The sequence below is a fragment of the Pongo pygmaeus genome, chromosome 14 (genome assembly GCF_028885625.2).
Source record: "Pongo pygmaeus isolate AG05252 chromosome 14, NHGRI_mPonPyg2-v2.0_pri, whole genome shotgun sequence".
NCBI classification, from domain to species: Eukaryota; Metazoa; Chordata; class Mammalia; order Primates; family Hominidae; genus Pongo; species Pongo pygmaeus.
The window spans coordinates 26,799,038-26,815,607 of NC_072387.2; the positions used below are offsets into that span (position 1 = coordinate 26,799,038).

General features: G+C 40.3%; 1 protein-coding gene across 3 annotated transcripts in view; it reads right to left on the reverse strand.

Annotated features, from left to right (window-relative positions):
• Positions 1-16,570, reverse strand: part of XPO4 (exportin 4) — a 124,877-nt gene that overhangs the window by 4,920 nt on the left and 103,387 nt on the right. For 2 of the 3 annotated variants that reach the window (XM_054447269.2, XM_054447271.2), the window contains 8 exons: positions 16,116-16,285; positions 15,143-15,317; positions 12,730-13,023; positions 12,025-12,205; positions 6,358-6,476; positions 4,401-4,532; positions 3,417-3,533; positions 2,900-2,992 (listed from right to left, as the gene is read on the reverse strand). In XM_054447269.2, coding sequence (XP_054303244.1) covers positions 2,900-2,992; positions 3,417-3,533; positions 4,401-4,532; positions 6,358-6,476; positions 12,025-12,205; positions 12,730-13,023; positions 15,143-15,317; positions 16,116-16,285 — 1,281 coding nt within the window. The remainder of the gene's footprint in view (positions 1-2,899; positions 2,993-3,416; positions 3,534-4,400; positions 4,533-6,357; positions 6,477-12,024; positions 12,206-12,729; positions 13,024-15,142; positions 15,318-16,115; positions 16,286-16,570) is intronic. The other variant, XM_054447270.2, reaches the window with a different exon arrangement.

Genomic DNA, 16,570 nt, shown 5'->3' on the forward strand with positions numbered 1-16,570 from the left:
CAGCATTTAAGTACTACTGTTTGAAAACCTTTTACATGAATTAATTCATCTATCATTTACAACAATGCTTCGAGACAGGTACTGTTTCTATTCCCATTCCAGAGGTGAAGGTTTCAACACTCAGTGAGGTGAAGTGATATGGCCCAGATCAAGCAAGAGTCCACCAATCTAGACCCAAGACCGATGTGATAATCAACTTTGTTGTGCTGCCTCTTCAAAGCACATTATTCCTATTTATTTTGCGTTTTACACATAATCTAAGTCTGCAATAGTTCCCCAGAGGTTAATAGAGACATCTTGTCCACCCAGTTCTGAGAACAGCAATGTGCACAAAGACAGGACAGGCAAAGACAGGACAGGCAGGAGCCTTTTGGGAGGACGGGGCGGAGAAATCTATTCCAGTGCCTTCTCCAAGTGGAGCAGGGCACTCTGAAAGCTCCAAACCAGCACTGTGCCCAGCAGCTCTTAGAGAAAGGGCAGGAAGAGGACTTTAGTAAATATAGGAATATGGGAAATTTTCTATTTTTAATACTCTATTATAAAGCCTTATAAAGGAAAGTGGAAGAAGGTGTGGGCTTAAGGGAAATTCAACCAGGACAGAGGTAAGCTCTCAAAAAAAGCTGGCCTGGACAGGCATAGTGGCTCAGGCCTTTAATGCCAGCACTTTGGGAGGCTGAGGAGGGACAACTGTTTGAGCCCGGGAATTTGAGACCAGCCTGAGCAACACAGTGAGATCCCACCTCTACAAAAAATTTGAAAATTAGGCAGTTGTGGTGGCGCACAGCTGTAGTCCCAGCTACTTGGGAGGCTGAAATGGGAGATCGCTTGAGCCCAAGAGGTTGAGGCTGCAGTGAGCCATGGTTGCTAAACTGCACTCCAGCCTGGGCAACAGAGTGAGATCCTGTCTCACTGCAACCTCTGCTTCCTGTGTTCAAGTGATCCTCCTACCTCAGCCTCCCAAGAGTCTGGGACTACAGGCATGCACCACCATCCCTGGCTAATTTTTGAATTTTTAGTAGAGACAGGGTTCTGCAATGTTGCGCAGGCTGGTCTCAAGCTCCCAGACTCAATCAATCCACCCACCTTGGTCTCCCAAAGTGCAAAAATTACAGGCATGAGCCACTGCACCTGGCATGCTGTAATTTTTCACTGGCTTCTTGCGATATCATGATAGACCAAAATGGTGAAACCAAATGTTAATTACATTTGGAAAAGAAGGATAAGGTAGAGCATCCCAATCCCCAACCATGGAGCCAGAGTGGCTCCCCTAATTGCCCTATCCAAGGGACAGTCCTGTTCACAGGGGACCAAGTATAATCTCCTATCATTTCCCTACTCATGGGAAATGGTAGAGGTGGCAAGGCGTGGTGGCTCACACCTGTAATCCTAGGCACTTGGGGAGGCCGAGGCGGGTGGATTGCTTAAGTTCAGGAGTTCGATACAAGCCTGGGCAACATGATGAAACTCCGTCTCTACAAAAAATAAGCCAGGTGTGGTGGTGCACACCTATAGTCCCAGCTACTTGGGGAGCTGAGGTGGGAGGATCGCTTGAGGCCAGGAGGCCGAGGCTGGAGTTAGCAGTAATTGCACCACTGCACTCCAGCCTGGGTAATAAAGTGAGACCCTGTCTCGGAAAAAAAAAAAGCGAGATAGTAGAGCCTCTGGGGCCAGGCAGCAGGTATCATACTGGCCACACCTAAAACCTGCTCTTTCCTGCAGTGTGTAAATATGTTAAAAGAGAGGGAGAGAGAGAAATAAAGGAAGAGAAGGAAGGAAGGAAGAAAGGAAGGGAGGAAGAGACAAGAGGGTGGAAAGGAATGGGGTAGGAAAGGGAGGGAGGGAGAAAGAAAGAAAGGGAAGGAAGGGAGGAAGGGAGGGAGGGAGGAAGGAAGAAAGAAAGGAAAGAAAAGAAAAATGAAAGAAAAAGAAAAAAGAAAAGAAAAAGAGAGAGAGGAAGGAAGGAAGGATCAGACAAGAAGACTACCTTGCTAGTAAGCAACAAGTAAGTCAAATGACAGAGAAAGGGCACAGATTTGAGAGCAGGTACCACCTGCAGGAAGTGGCAGCCTAGGGCACAGAGCAAGAAATGAAGCCCCAGGGCACCTTCAGCTTAGGGCACAGATGTTACGGGAAGTCTAGAGAAAGGAGGTCTTTAAATAGTATGGAAGACCTCCTCTAAGCCCTTTTTTAAGGACGGAAATAAAACGCCAAAGCTTCTTGACCATGCTGGGAGGTATATATATATACACACACACATATATATGTACATTACATATATATGTGTGTGTATATATATGCATGGGAGAGGAAAAGGGGAAACGGAGGCAGCAAACTGTTCAATACAGTCCTTTTCATAAATTTCACAGGCACCTATTCGATCAGAAGTGGGGAGACAGGTAAGCTAGCCTAACTCTTCTATTAACCCCATTATCAGTGATGCTTCAGAATCTTTAAAAGATCAACAAAATGAAATAATATACTGTTTTCTATAATATGCAATAAAATACTGTCTTCCATACTGTCTGAAGGCAGACTCTTCCTTGTCTGCCATCCTGTCTCCCTTACAAAACCATGAGTTCTTCACACACCCATTATGTATTCCTCATTCCTAGCACAGTTGTTTAAGGACAGGCTTTGGGGCAGTGACCATTGCAAAGGATGGTTCATAATGGTGGAGGACAAAAAATAAATGCTTTGAACTGACAAACAGCTGTCAGATAAACACAAACTGACATGTGAAAGCTAATAAAGAAGCTAAGAAATACTTCCTCGCTGAAACAGAACTGAGGCACTGAGTCACAGATCCTATAAGGGGGGATTAATGACCCACCATCTATCTCAACAATCTCTTTGCAAAACAGAATGAGAAGAGTCCCCTGAAAAGAGGCATGTCCAGTACCTGGTGCAAACACACCAACGTGTAGAAAGCTTCGCCAGCCGCAGTGGTCATCTCTGTGTTGTGCTTTTGCAAAACCAGCATATCAAAAACCAGCTGAAATTACATTAAGACTTCTAAATAAAAACATAGGATGATCATATATCCTCCAGTCCCTCCCCAGTCCAAAAAAGAAAAAGAGAGGGTTGGTTGTTATTCTATTTATTAAATCAATCTGAAATTTTCCTTAATGTTTATAAAAAAATACCTTACAGATATTGCTACTTGCTGTGGTATCTGAATAATCAACAATATCAAATTCCCTCAATATTTACCACATCAATTTCCAAGAACACAAAAAATAGAGGATGAGAATGTGTCCATGAAGAGTTGATCTTCAGGAAAAAACAGTGAACAGGAAGTCACGGTTTCCTCGCCTCCGAAAGAATGGAAGCATTTCCTCATTTGAATGCAGAATTATGTGCACCAACCATACTTTTGAAAGTAGCTGATTTTCTGACCTACCGCACAGACATCTTACCTTAAGAAAGTGCCGTGTTGCTAGAAAAAGTGGTGAGTCTGTTTCTTGTGCTTTTGCACACTGTTCAGCTAACGGTGTCAAGGCCTCCAGGCAAAGCTGGCAAACCTCCGAACTCATTCTGATCATGAAGGTCAAAGAACAAACTAGATTGGATATATTCGATTTATAAAAGATAAAAAAAATTACAGCTAGTATTAAATGCATGAGTGTTTCTAGAAATGAATACAGATACACAAGTAGACTCATGGGCAATATCTTCACTGAGTTATATAAGGAAAGAAGATTTCCAGCGTTTTTCAGATCGCCTATAAGGTTTTTGGGTTTGAGCCTGGTGATGTATAGCTTGTTTCAGTTTATGATACATACGACTTATTAAAAAGTCATATTATTCTCTACAATCAGAGCTAAGACCAGAGACCCAGCTCAGCATTACTAATGGGACCCTGATGAAGGGGTAACTCTGGAACCAGGGACTGAATGCCTCAGAGATCTGTGAAAGGAGGACAGGACGAGGCAAACTAACAAAAGAAACACAGATATAGAGCAGTTACAGAGGTGACAGGTTTTTTTTTTGAGATGGAGTTTCACTCTTGTTGCCCAGGCTAGAGTGCAATGGCACAATCTTGGCTCACTGCCACCTCTGCCTCCCGGGTTCAAGTGATTCTCCTGCCTCAGCCTCCCAAGTAGCTGGGATCACAGGCACCTGCCATCACACTCAGCTAATTTTTTGTATTTTTATTAGAGACAGGGTTTCACTGTGTTGGCCAGGCTGGTCTCGAACTCCTGACCTCAGGTGATCCACCCACCTCGGCCTCCCAAAGTGCTGGAATTACAGGTGTGAACCACTGTGCCTGGCCCAGGGTTTTTTAAGAAATAAAATTGAACCATAAAAGAAAAATAAAAATGTAAACTTAGAAAACTTTTCTTTAAAGGAAGATCTTTTTCCCCAAGTGACAAGTAACAATGATGTTCATTTAAAGGATATGATGTCATTCCTAATTCTAGGGAGTACATCAGACTTTTAAACAGATCCTCAGGAAGCTGTGGTATTTTTTCAGGAAAAATCTCACAGATAAATGTGATTAATTTGTAGTACTGATTACAAAGGGTTGGAAACTGAAAAAGAAATATTAAATTATTTGGATGCTCATTAGTATCCAATTTCTATTTTCATCAATGCAATAAAATAAAGTAACTGATAAGCTTCTAAATATAATGATTTCTTTAAAACATGTACAAGATACAGAAAACATGAAGACCAAATTAAATGTAAAAACAGGTACAAATAAAGGGCATATTTTAGTAACTACTATGAAACAAAGTAACAGACAGTCAAAAAATTATCTTCTAGATAGTTAATAAAATCTAAGGTCAATTCCAGATATTCTGTGTTTACCCGGAAAAAGTAAACAAGGCAGCCAGATTTAAAATTATTAAATAACTTGGGAGTAAAACCTTTTTGTAAATGTATTTCCATTCAAACATGTTGAAAAAATTCAAGAAGGTTAATACAAATTGTTAAGACTATGCACAGAGCAGAGTATTCGGTCTTTACCCTTCCAAAAACATTTTTCCAGTTGTACTATCCTAGAGAACTGAGCTAAAAGTAGGTAATCTGGTTTAACCACACTTAAGAAAAACACACACTTAAATGTTTAATGGCTTATTTGTTTAAACAAACCCTAAATGCAAATCAATATGGAGAGTTGACTCAACTTCCTCATCCTGCTGGCTGGCTGCTGTGTGAATGCCATGGGTCATCAACATTGTTTCCAATAGACACTCTCAAGGAGGGGGAAGCACACGGTTAGATCTTGCTATGCTGGCAATCAAATAGGACTCATTCTTCTCGTATGTACTCACCTTCTGGACACTTCTCAGCCTCTACTTTTTTTTTTTTTTTTTTGAGACAGAGTCTCGCTCTGTCACCTAGGCTGGAGTGCAGTGGCACGATCTTGGCTCACTGCAAGCTCCGCCTCCCGGGTTCACGCCATTCTCCTGCCTCAGCCTCCCGAGTAGCTGGGCCTACAGGCACTCGCCACCATGCCCGGTTAATTTTTTGTATTTTTAGTAGAGACGGGGTTTCACCGTGTTAGCCAGGATGGTCTCGATCTCCTGACCTCGTGATCCACCTGCCTCGGCCTCCCAAAGTGCTGGGATTACAAGCGTGAGCCACTGCGCCTGGTCCAGCCTCTACTATCTTACTTCCTCCTACTCCTTGTCTTTATCTCGTGTGTGTGTGCACACGCACGCATGCACGCACATGTGCACATACACACACAAACTCCTCCTTTCCTTTCCACCCATGTCCTCATCCCCACCCTTATCCTGCTATGACAACTCATGACAAGAGACCTCCCTCTGTGGTACTTACGGGTGGTAGAAAAAAGTTGCCTCACCACCACCACACCCTCAATATTAACTGACAAAACCAAGGCATAATGTAGTCAGAATGTGCAAAAACTTTAAAACAGCATCAGTCTTGGAAGCATACCATCCCATTTTTACAGGGTGCCCCTTGGAAAATGCCTTCCTTTGCTCAATCCCTTAACCTGAGAGTGATGTTCAGAAAGTATCAGAGGAAAACACTGAAACTTTTAACTTACTTTATTCCCTTAGTGACAAATTATGAGGTAATCAAAACTGCTAACAGAATGTAGTTTCTAAAAGGACAGGCTTCTTTCTGTAGCACTCCCTGACAAAACGAGTCACTAATGTATGGGTGCCTGCAGGACTCTGGGGCAGAAACAGAGACTGAGTAAGGGCCCATGTTACTGAGAAGCACGCACAAGTAACTGTTAATGAAAATACAAAAATTGTATCTTCATGTGCACTTAGCAGATACAACTACTAAATTAAATCACAGATATATTCTTGTCTAATGTATCTTTGAACTTCAGTTACATATAGTGGTATGTTCACATTCAATTTCATTAATTACCTTCAAGAGATCCTGTGACATCAAGGGCAGAATTAGGTTTACTCCGTACAACACAACATCCGCTGCTGACACAGATCTGTTTGCTGCTTGACCTGGCTCATGTCCTCTAAACACTTCATCTATTAAAATAAAAGGATGCAGGCTTATGGTGGTAACATCAATAAATCTTCCAAATGTGTATTCGACCCTTATGAAAATAAACTCACCCCTAGAGGCTAAATAATGAGTGAATAATAAAGAATCTGACCTCGTCCTGCCCGGTCTCTGGCGAGGGGATGGAGGAGACAGCACATCCAGGGGTGAAAAAAAGATCTGAGACCCCAGCCCTGTGTCATCCTTTTGAGTTTTATTAGGGGATATGAGTACTTGATACAGAAGTATTGGGGAGGTTAAGAGCAGGAGACAGTCTAGAAATAAAACTAATGCTTAATCAATGTTTTGAAATATAAAATCTACTGGCATACTAGCCATAATATGAGTTAAACAATTTCTATAGAAATATCCATTTGATTTCAAGTGTGTATAATATTTCTAAGCTTAAAAGGAATGCGAGAAATACAGAAATTAAAATGTTACATAAAAAAGAAAGTAGTTTAAAAAAGAACAACCCATATGACAAAGGGTTATCATTCTTAATACATATGAATTATATATATATATAAAGTAATGAGAATACTAAGACCTAAACAGATAAATTAACATCTCTAAACAAACGTTTATCAAAGTCTGACTCTAAAGGAAAACAGTCTATTCCAACTATCAATCAAGCAATACAAATTTTAAAAAGATACTACTTCTGATTCATTACATTAAAAATAATTTGTAAAAATGATAACATTTCATTGCCGGTAAGGATGAAATGTGGTTAACCTCAAAAGCAATATATTAAGACCATTTTGAGAATTCTATCTATTAAGAATATAATCAGAAATTCAGACAGCCTTGTCCACAGAAATGATCACTGCATCACCATTTATAAGAGCAAAAAGGTAAACATTCCAGATGTCCAATATTAGGAAACAGGCTAAATTCCAAAATGTGGAATGCCGCATAACCATTAAAAATATCATCACAGATTCTAATGACAAGGGAAAGGTTAGCACTACATTAAACAAAATGACAGAATATAAAATTGAATTTAGTTCACAGCTTGCCAGGAGTAAAAGCAAAATAAAAACAAACTTGTATTTAGAGCACGATCACAAAGAAAATTGGACAAAAATAACAAAAACAGAAATTCCTAAAATGCAATGTATAGTTGACTCTGGATGGTGTCCAAAAGTAAGCATGATTTTTCTGTCTCTATATTTACAATTTTTTTCTATTAAGGGCATATTTCTTATAACAACAACAAAAAGATCAAATGAGGGGTATGTGTCTACTTAAAATCCACTTGTTAGGCCTAATGCTGAACTTCTCCCCTGGAATCTTTGTTCTGGTTGGAAGAATCTCCTCTGTTAAAGCAGGAGTCACCAAATGTTCCCTGCACATCATACTGGTAAACCTGGATTCTACCCAAGGAACCCCAGCCTGCTCTGGAGCAGAAAGCTGGTCCTAGAGCTTGACTCCCTGCTCCAGGTATCTGCCAACAAGACACGTCTCTCAGAGCCTGCAAAGGCTAACCCATCATGGGCTCCAAGAAGGCTCAGTCTCTAACCATGTGCTCTGCTAAGGAGTCAAGAAAGCAGGTCGGATACCATGTTAAAGAATGTCAAGGCCAGGTGCAGTAATCCCAGCACTTCGGGAGGCTGAGGTGGGCAGATCCCCTGAGGCCAGGAGTTCGAGACCAGCCCGGCCAACATGGCAAAACCCCATCTCTACTAAAAATACAAAAAATTAGCCAGGCCTGGGCTGGGCATGGTGGCTCACTCCTGTAATCCCAGCACTCTGGGAGGCTGAGACAGGTAGATCACGAGGTCAGGAGTTTAAGACCAGCCTGGCCAACATAGTGAAACACAGTATCTACTAAAAAAAAAAAAAAAAAAAAAAAAATATTAGCCAGGCGTGGTGGCAGGCGCCTATAGTCCCGGGTACTTGGGAGGCTGAGGGAGGAGAATCACTTGAACCGAGGAGGCAGAGTTTGCAGTGAGCCGAGATCGCGCCATCGCAGTCCAGCCTGGGTGACAGAGCGAGACGCTGTCTCAAAAACAAACAAACAAACAAAAAAATTAGCCAGGCCTGGTGGCAGGTTCCTATAATCCCAGCTACTCGTAAGGCTGAGGCGGAGGCTGCTGTGAGCCAAGATCGCGCCATTGCACTCCAGCCTGGGCAACAAAAGTGAAACTCTGTCTCAAAAAAAAAAAAAAAAAAGTCACATGCCGGTTTCCGGTTATGCTTTTATTTATTATTTATTAATTATTATTAATATTTTTTGAGATGGAGTTCCGCTCTTGTTGCCCAGGCTGGAGTGCAATGGCATGATCTCAGCTCACTGCAACCTCCTCTCTTCCCCGGTTCAAGTGATTCTCCTGCCTCAGCTTCCTGAGTAGCTGGGACTACAGGCATGCACCACCATGCCCAGCTGATTTTTTTGTATTTTTAGTAGAGACGGGGTTTCTCCATGTTGGCCTAGCTAGTCTCAAACTCTCGACCTTAGGTGATCTGCCCACCTCAGCCTCCCAAAGTGCTGGGATTACAGGCGTGAGCCACCGCACCCGGCACAGTTATGCTTTTAATATCTCACCTAGTCCATTAACTTTGTTTTATAATATTTAAAATATTTTATATTTTGTTTCAGCTATTATCTTTATTTTTAAATAAAATATTTTCTTCCTTTTTACCATCCATTTGCCTGATGTGCCAAAGATGTTTCTTTATAATTTTCTATTTTGCCTTCATTTTTGTTTCTTCTGAATTTCAACCCTACATACTTGTTTTACTCTTTTTACCCCTATTTTGTTCTGTCTAGCCTGAGCATTATAGCATCAATTTCTTTCCTTAACCTTATTATGACTTTAATCTTTTTGCTGCTTTTATTTTGAAAATCTCTCCTTCAAATGCTTAGCTTTATTGTTTGCTCTACAATTTGTTCTTAGAATGGCAGATGGGAGGAAGTGCAGCTGCACCATAAACCTGGGAGATTGTCTTCAAACACCTTAATAGCCCCCCTGCCCTTTCTTATTTATTTATTTATTTATTTATTTATTTATTGAGACAGAGTCTTGCTCTGTCACTCAGGCTGGAGTGCAGTAGCACAATCTCGGCTCACTGCAAGCTCCGCCTCCCTGGTTCACGCCATTCTCCTGCCTCAGCCTCCTGAGTAGCTGGGACTACAGGTGCCCACCACCACGCCTGGCTAATTTTTTGTCCCCTGCCCTTTCAATGTAAATGATCTAAAACATTTCACCCTTAACCAAAGAAGACTCCCAGGTCAAAAAATATTCCAAAAATATTAATGGCTATCCCTTATTGTTGCTACAAGTCCTACTGGGTCCAAGGCAAGTCATACAGAAATTATGTTACACAAAGAAAAACTCAGGAAGGCTGTGCTGGGGGAGGATCCTCCATCTAGAGTCCAGTAAGGAAGCAGAGAGGCAGTTCTGATTTCCTAAAGGGGCCTTCAAGGTAGGAAGAAGATGGAAGATTCTAAAAACTGGCCACAGCCCCACAATCGTTTCTCTAAATGTTTACTTCTATTATAATCCTTCCTTTTTTGATAGGATTATAGAATATTCTGGAAATGTGGACCGTCCCTTCTCCTTTCTCTTATTAACGCTGGCCAGTGCTGGGATCTACTGTAGTACTTAAGTAGGTAGGAAACACGATGGAATCACTATTTTAGGAAAATTATTCTGAAAATAAGACAAATCTGGTAGTATGTCAGAAACAACGAGGAAACTTAGTCAAAATATAGATTTCTAGAGTTAGTAGGTCTGAGATGGGGCCTGAGTAGGGGCACAGAATAAGAATCCAAGAAAATGATGATACTATTTCTAGAAATGAAAAAATTGAAACAATGAGCTGATTTATGATACACAGGGTAATCATGATAGTAAATCATCTAAACATATACATGTTTTAGCTCTGGGTCCTAACATTTAGTTACAGATTCCTCTGGGGACAAGGTTCTTAACCTGGGGTCCTGACACACCTGGAAAATGTATAGAAGAGTGTCCAAGAGTCCATGAACCAACTAATACTGTATTAGTAAGAGGTTAAGAATGCTGGGCACAGTGGCTCACACCTGTAATCCCAGCACTTTGGGAGGTTGAGGTGGGAGAATAGTTCAAGCCTGAGGTTGAGGCTGCAAAGAGCTGTGATCATGCGACTGCACTCTAGCCTGGATGACAGAGGGAGACCCTGCCTCTCAAACAACAACAACAACAAGGAAAGAAAGAAAAAGTTAAGAACTCCTGGATGAAGCATCACTGACCTGAAGAAAATTAGAAAACTTGAGTGAAAGCCTGGGCCTAAAAACAGACCAGAAAGAATTCACTGAGGAAAAGTGAATTTGTACAGTGCTTTTCAGACTATCTCACCTTGGTACCCCTAGTTAACTGCAAAAAAAATAAAGAGTAAACCTTCTACACTGTGAAGTTGATGGTACCTAGCTCAGGGCAGATATTGGAAAAACCGTGGCCCAAGAATAAAAAAAAGAAAAAAAAAAAAAAAAAGACATGGTCCAGTGAATAAGGAATATGAAAAAATTAAGGAAACAGAACAATCTCAAGGATTGGGATAAATAAGTCGAGTGGATATTATAGCACCCAACTTAGAAAGAGAATCTTACAAGGAAGAAGCCAAAAATGTCCACTACCACACATGTCTGCACAACATATAATAGGAGAGGCTAGATATGATTCATTTTTCTGTTATGAAACAGGATCCATTTTGTTTGAAGGCAAGGTTGGCAGTGAGATAGGAGGGGAGTGAACTCTACAGCACTGAAAACTACAGACATATATGAGGTTTAAATTACTGATCAGGTTCTTGCCTGTAACAGCAACTATCTTTTACCTACTGATTGTCAGACACAATGCTAGGCACCAACGACACTTTACAGCTGATCCTTCAAATACGCTGAAAGGTATTTATTATCATACCCATTTGACCAGCTAGTAAAGACACAGGCAGGCTAATCAACTCCCCCCACATCATACTGTAGGTGAGACACTAGGCTCGGTCTTCAAAGTGTGGGCTGTTAACTCCAGAGAGAGTGCTTCCTACCCCAACAGTGCTTTCCAAGCCGCACTCTGGAAAGTGCTAGGGTTTGCTGGGGTGACCACCCTGGGGAACATGGAGAAGTGATTAGTCAGGAAGTGTTAACTCTGAAGAGACTGGCATCTGGAGTCACAGGCTGGGATTTGAATCCCAGTCCTGGCTAAGTATCTGTGGCCAAGTGACTTAAGCTCTCTGTGCTTCTGTTTCCTCATCTATAAAGTGAGAATAACAATGAGATTGACTTCATACCATTGTGAGAGGTAAGAACAGTGCTTGGCATTTAGTAAGATCTCACTGAATGAGAGATACTATTTCTATTATTCTTACAAGAGGAAAGCCAAGCAGGAGGGCCACTGGTTCCTACCCTCACTTTGACCACAGAGATCTTCTTTCATTTAGTCCATAAATCGAATTTCCTCATGAGATGTATCTTACAGAAAACAATCCTTTGCTTTAATAAAAAGGAGAATAACAACAAAGTTTAAAAACCATCACGTTCCATTTTACCTGTATCACTGAAATCTATGAATTCCTTCGACAGCAGGTTAGTAAGAAGTTCCATAATGAGAAGCAGGTCTTGGTATTGCTCTTCTTCTGCTGTAACATCTATTCTTTGCCGCCCTAAATTATTCTTAGAATATACTTGCAACAAAGTAAGGCAGGCTTCATATAAGTTCATAGCTTTGGACTGCAAAAAAAAAAAAAAAAAAAAAAAAAAGCACAAATTATGCTACTTGGTACACTGACATTAAAAAAATTTTAAAATATAATCTATATAAATTAACTCCGAATTCCAAGAGTAGCAATAATTCTTGCTTTAAACTACATTAAAACAATAATTTCTAAAAAGCATATATTAAGAGTACATATTTTTTAAATTTTACCCCTTTTCTAACAAAATTTTAGGACAAGAATTTATATTCAGGTGCAGCAAACCACCATGGCATACATATACCTATGTAACAAATCTGAACGTTCTGTACATGTATCCTGTTTCCTTTTAGAAGAAATAAAAAAAAAAAGAATTTATATTCATTCAACATGACTTTCTCTAAATTATAAGTTCTTTTTAAAAATCTTTTAAAAAAATCTTTTGAAGGAATAAAAATATTATTTAAGATAATACTAATCAAATTTTAAGCAAACATCTATTATTTTATTATAGCTTCGAAGAGTTTTAATCCTGAGGGGATAAAATTAGAAAGTGCTTACCTCTCCAAGATAGCATATCTGTTTATGTGCAACTTCAACAAAAACTTCTATAATGAGATTGACAGTCTCTGGGGTATTCTTGTAAACTTCCATCAACCCAATGCAATTGGTAAGGAAGTCCATTAAAAAATTAAACAGGATTGCTACATTGTCAATCTGGGTAGCCTCAGCAATGCCACACAGGGCCTCCAGTGTGGCAGTGATTTCCTGCTTGACTTCCTCTTGCTGACACATCTGCTGGAAGTTTTCTTGGTTTATCACTCTTAAGAATCGCTGCTGAAGTGGCTGAAGAACCTATAAAAATAAACCAGGAATTTTCTTAAAGCTCAGTTCACATGCTTTATTTCCTCTGCTTGGATAAATATTCACTTTCCAAAACATTTCTAATTGTTGGAGGCAGGACAAGCACATAACAAAGAATATCTAAACCAGACTTTACACTCCCCATTTTGAGGGTCATCCTAACTTCCGGCTCATGTAAAGCCAAAACACCCAAAGCATGGGACATAACTGTCTCCCTGCCACTCAAAGAATGCTGCCATTTCCCTCCATCTCTTTCCAAGTAATGAGCCAAAAAGGGAAAAAAAACTTTGTTTACAAAATCAGACAGTAAGCCACATTTGCCCATGGGCTGTAGCTTGCCAACCTCTACAGACTGAAGCCCAATTCAAAGCTCTCGTCTGTTTTTTTCCTTTTTCCTTTACCTAATTCCTCTTGGCACAGAACGTAACTTCAGATAATCAGTCCTGCCCTGTATATAAGAGTACTCATATTCAAGAGGACAGTATCTTAATCCGACTTAAAGTTGTCCATATGATAATACAATTGTTTAAAATAAAAATAGTCAGTCTGGTTTCCCCTGGATTTGAAGTCACAAACAACTGCCTAATTCCATTACTGTACCCCTTCTCAAACACTAAGGGCCCTCTAGACAAGGACTGCAGGCTGGCAACCTACACACACACTGCCAACTCTTAGCCCTTGATTTAAAGCCTATTAAATAATGTGCCCATGGTTGTTGTTATGGGTCAAACTGTGTTCCTCAAAAACTCATATGTGGAAATCCAAACCCCAGGATATGAACTTATGTGATAATACAGTTGGCCGGACACCGTGGCTCATGCCTGTAATCCCAACGTTTTGGAAGGCTGAGGTGGGCGGATCACTTGAGGTCAGGAGACCAGCCTGGCCAACATGGCAAAACCCCGTCTCTACTAAAAATACAAAAATTAGCCAGGCATGATGGTGCGCACCTGAATCCCACCTACTCGGGAGGCTGAGACAGGAGAGTCGCTTGACCCAGGAGGTGGAGGTTGCAGTGAGCTGAGATCACACCACTGAACTCCAGCCTGAGTGACAGAGCAAGACTCCGTCTCAAAAAAAAAGAAAAGAAAAGAAAATAGGGTTGTCATAGATGTAATTAGTTCAGATGAAGTCATACTGGAATAGGGTGGGCCCCTAGTTCAATATAACTGATATAGAAAGGGGAAATGTGGATGCAGACACACACAGGGGGAGATGTGAAGATGAAGGCAGGGATCAGGGTGATGCGTTTACAAATCAAGGAATGCCAAAGACTGCCAGCAAGCTACCAGAGGCTACAGATTTTCCCTCATAGCCTTCAGAAAGAACAAATCCCATGGACACCTTATAGCTTGGACTTCTAGCCTCCAGAAGTAGGAGAAAACAAATTTGTGTTGTGGTATTTTGTTAGAGCAGCCCTAGGAAATGAATATCATGGTTAATGTGCATCTTATTCAAGACAGAAGAATGTTTCCCTGATCCCTAATGAAGATTTAATAAGCCAGTCCATGCTCTCAACTGAGCTGGGAAAAATGTGCCTAAAATGCAGAACACTTGATAATATTCAATGTCATCACACACAGGCAGGTACAGAAAAATTATAAGATAACATTTGTAAAATAAGAAGCTTCAACCCATTCATTAGGAGAAAAAATAGCAGAAAAGCTATGACTGGGCCGGGCACAGTGGCTGGTCACGTCTGTAATCCCAGCACTTTGGGAGGCCAATGCAGGCAGACTGCTTGAGGCCAGGAGTTCGAGACCAGCCTGGCCAACATGGCAAAAGCCCATTTCTACTAAGAAAACAAAAATTAGCTGGGTATGGTGGCATGAGTCTGTAGTCCCAGCCACTTGGGAGGCTGAGGCAGGAGAATCGCTTGAACCCGGGAGGTAGGGGCTACAATATGCTGAGATTGCACCACTGTACTCCAGCCTGGGCAACAGAGTAAGACCCTATCTCAAAAAAAAAAAAAAAAAAAAAGAAGAAAAGAAAGAAAGAAAAGCTATGACTGATACATTTATGTCTCCAGAGACTCTTTTACGGCAACGCATAGATAAAGGAACTACAGAGTTACACAAAAGGGTGCAATCAAAATAGAAGGCACTGTTACCTCTGTCCAATACTGCTGTTTGGTTTCTGTGTCCATATGTGCAAAACCTCCTAAGACTAGAGCCTTCATCAATGTCCTCTGCACAGGACTTGACAAGAAATTAAGAGGTGGGCTTCGGCTTGCAAACTGCTTAGCTAAATTCCACCAGTTCTCACACTGAATTACTAAGTTTGCCCTACAGGTAGAAATAACAAAACATAAGATGTATTACTATGTATACACATACACACATACACACAAAGAAAACAAAAATAACTAGATTTAATTACTTTTAAAGCAAAGTACAGTAAACTTAGTATAGACTTTGAAGTCACACAGGCTTACATTCAAATCCCACTAGTTGTCTGGCGATGCAAAATTTATTTAACCTCTATCAATCATCACTTCTCTATAATCTGCAAAATAGGAATAATAACAGTCTCCTGGGGCTGAGACTGATATAATGATTAAATGAGATACTACCTATGATGTGCTTAGAAGAGTACATAGTAAATTATAAGAATTCAATAAACCAGCCAATGACAATGGTAATAATAACAATGATATACAGTAAGAACAATGAAAACATTTCTAGAATTGTTGTAGAAAGCACTAAAAATTTTACTTTCCAACATTAAATTTTAAATATCAGTATTTAATCTTTAAAATGGGGATAAGATGTGTAAAAATTCAAATGAGCATATTCCACATAAAAGTGTTTGCAACACCATAAATTACTAATGTGTTACTCATAGGGCTTTGATGCCAAATCCTGAAGGAGTCAATGTAATGCTCAATTATAAGATGGGAAAGCTCCATTTGCATTTGTAATAGTAGTGTGACATAGTTTTTAAAACGCATTACTCCAAAAATGTAGGCTCCATCTGGAATTAGGACCGTGTAACCATTTGCCAGTTCAAAGGACTACACTAGGAAGTGAAAAAGAGTTTCTCACCCACACACATACACACACAGCCTCCAACAATGGGCTAACCTTTCTCTTCTTTCCACCAAAGTGACAAGGAGCTGCACAGTGTCATTTGCAAGGTCCTGCTCACTACTCCAGACCGAGAGGTTACTGATGACTTTTTGTAAGAGGTAGCCAATTATCCACTGAGAACCCTCTGTATCTGCTCCGAACGCTGTACTGAATGGCAGACTTATCTTAAGAGAGGAAACAAATTTTTTAAGGTAAGCAAGAAAGATCAACTCAAGAAAAAAAAAAACAGAGAAAAATCAAACTGAAATTAGTATCTAATCTGAAGTAGTGCTTACTTCACATCAACTTTACACATGTACTCATTTCCACTGGTCAAAAAAAAAGACATCCTCAATCCACTCACATTTTCCCGTGTGATTTTCCCGTCAACTTCTATTATTCCCATAGTATTAAAAAACTAACATAGTATTAAACCAAATACAAAAAAGCATAATCTATTCCCAAATAAT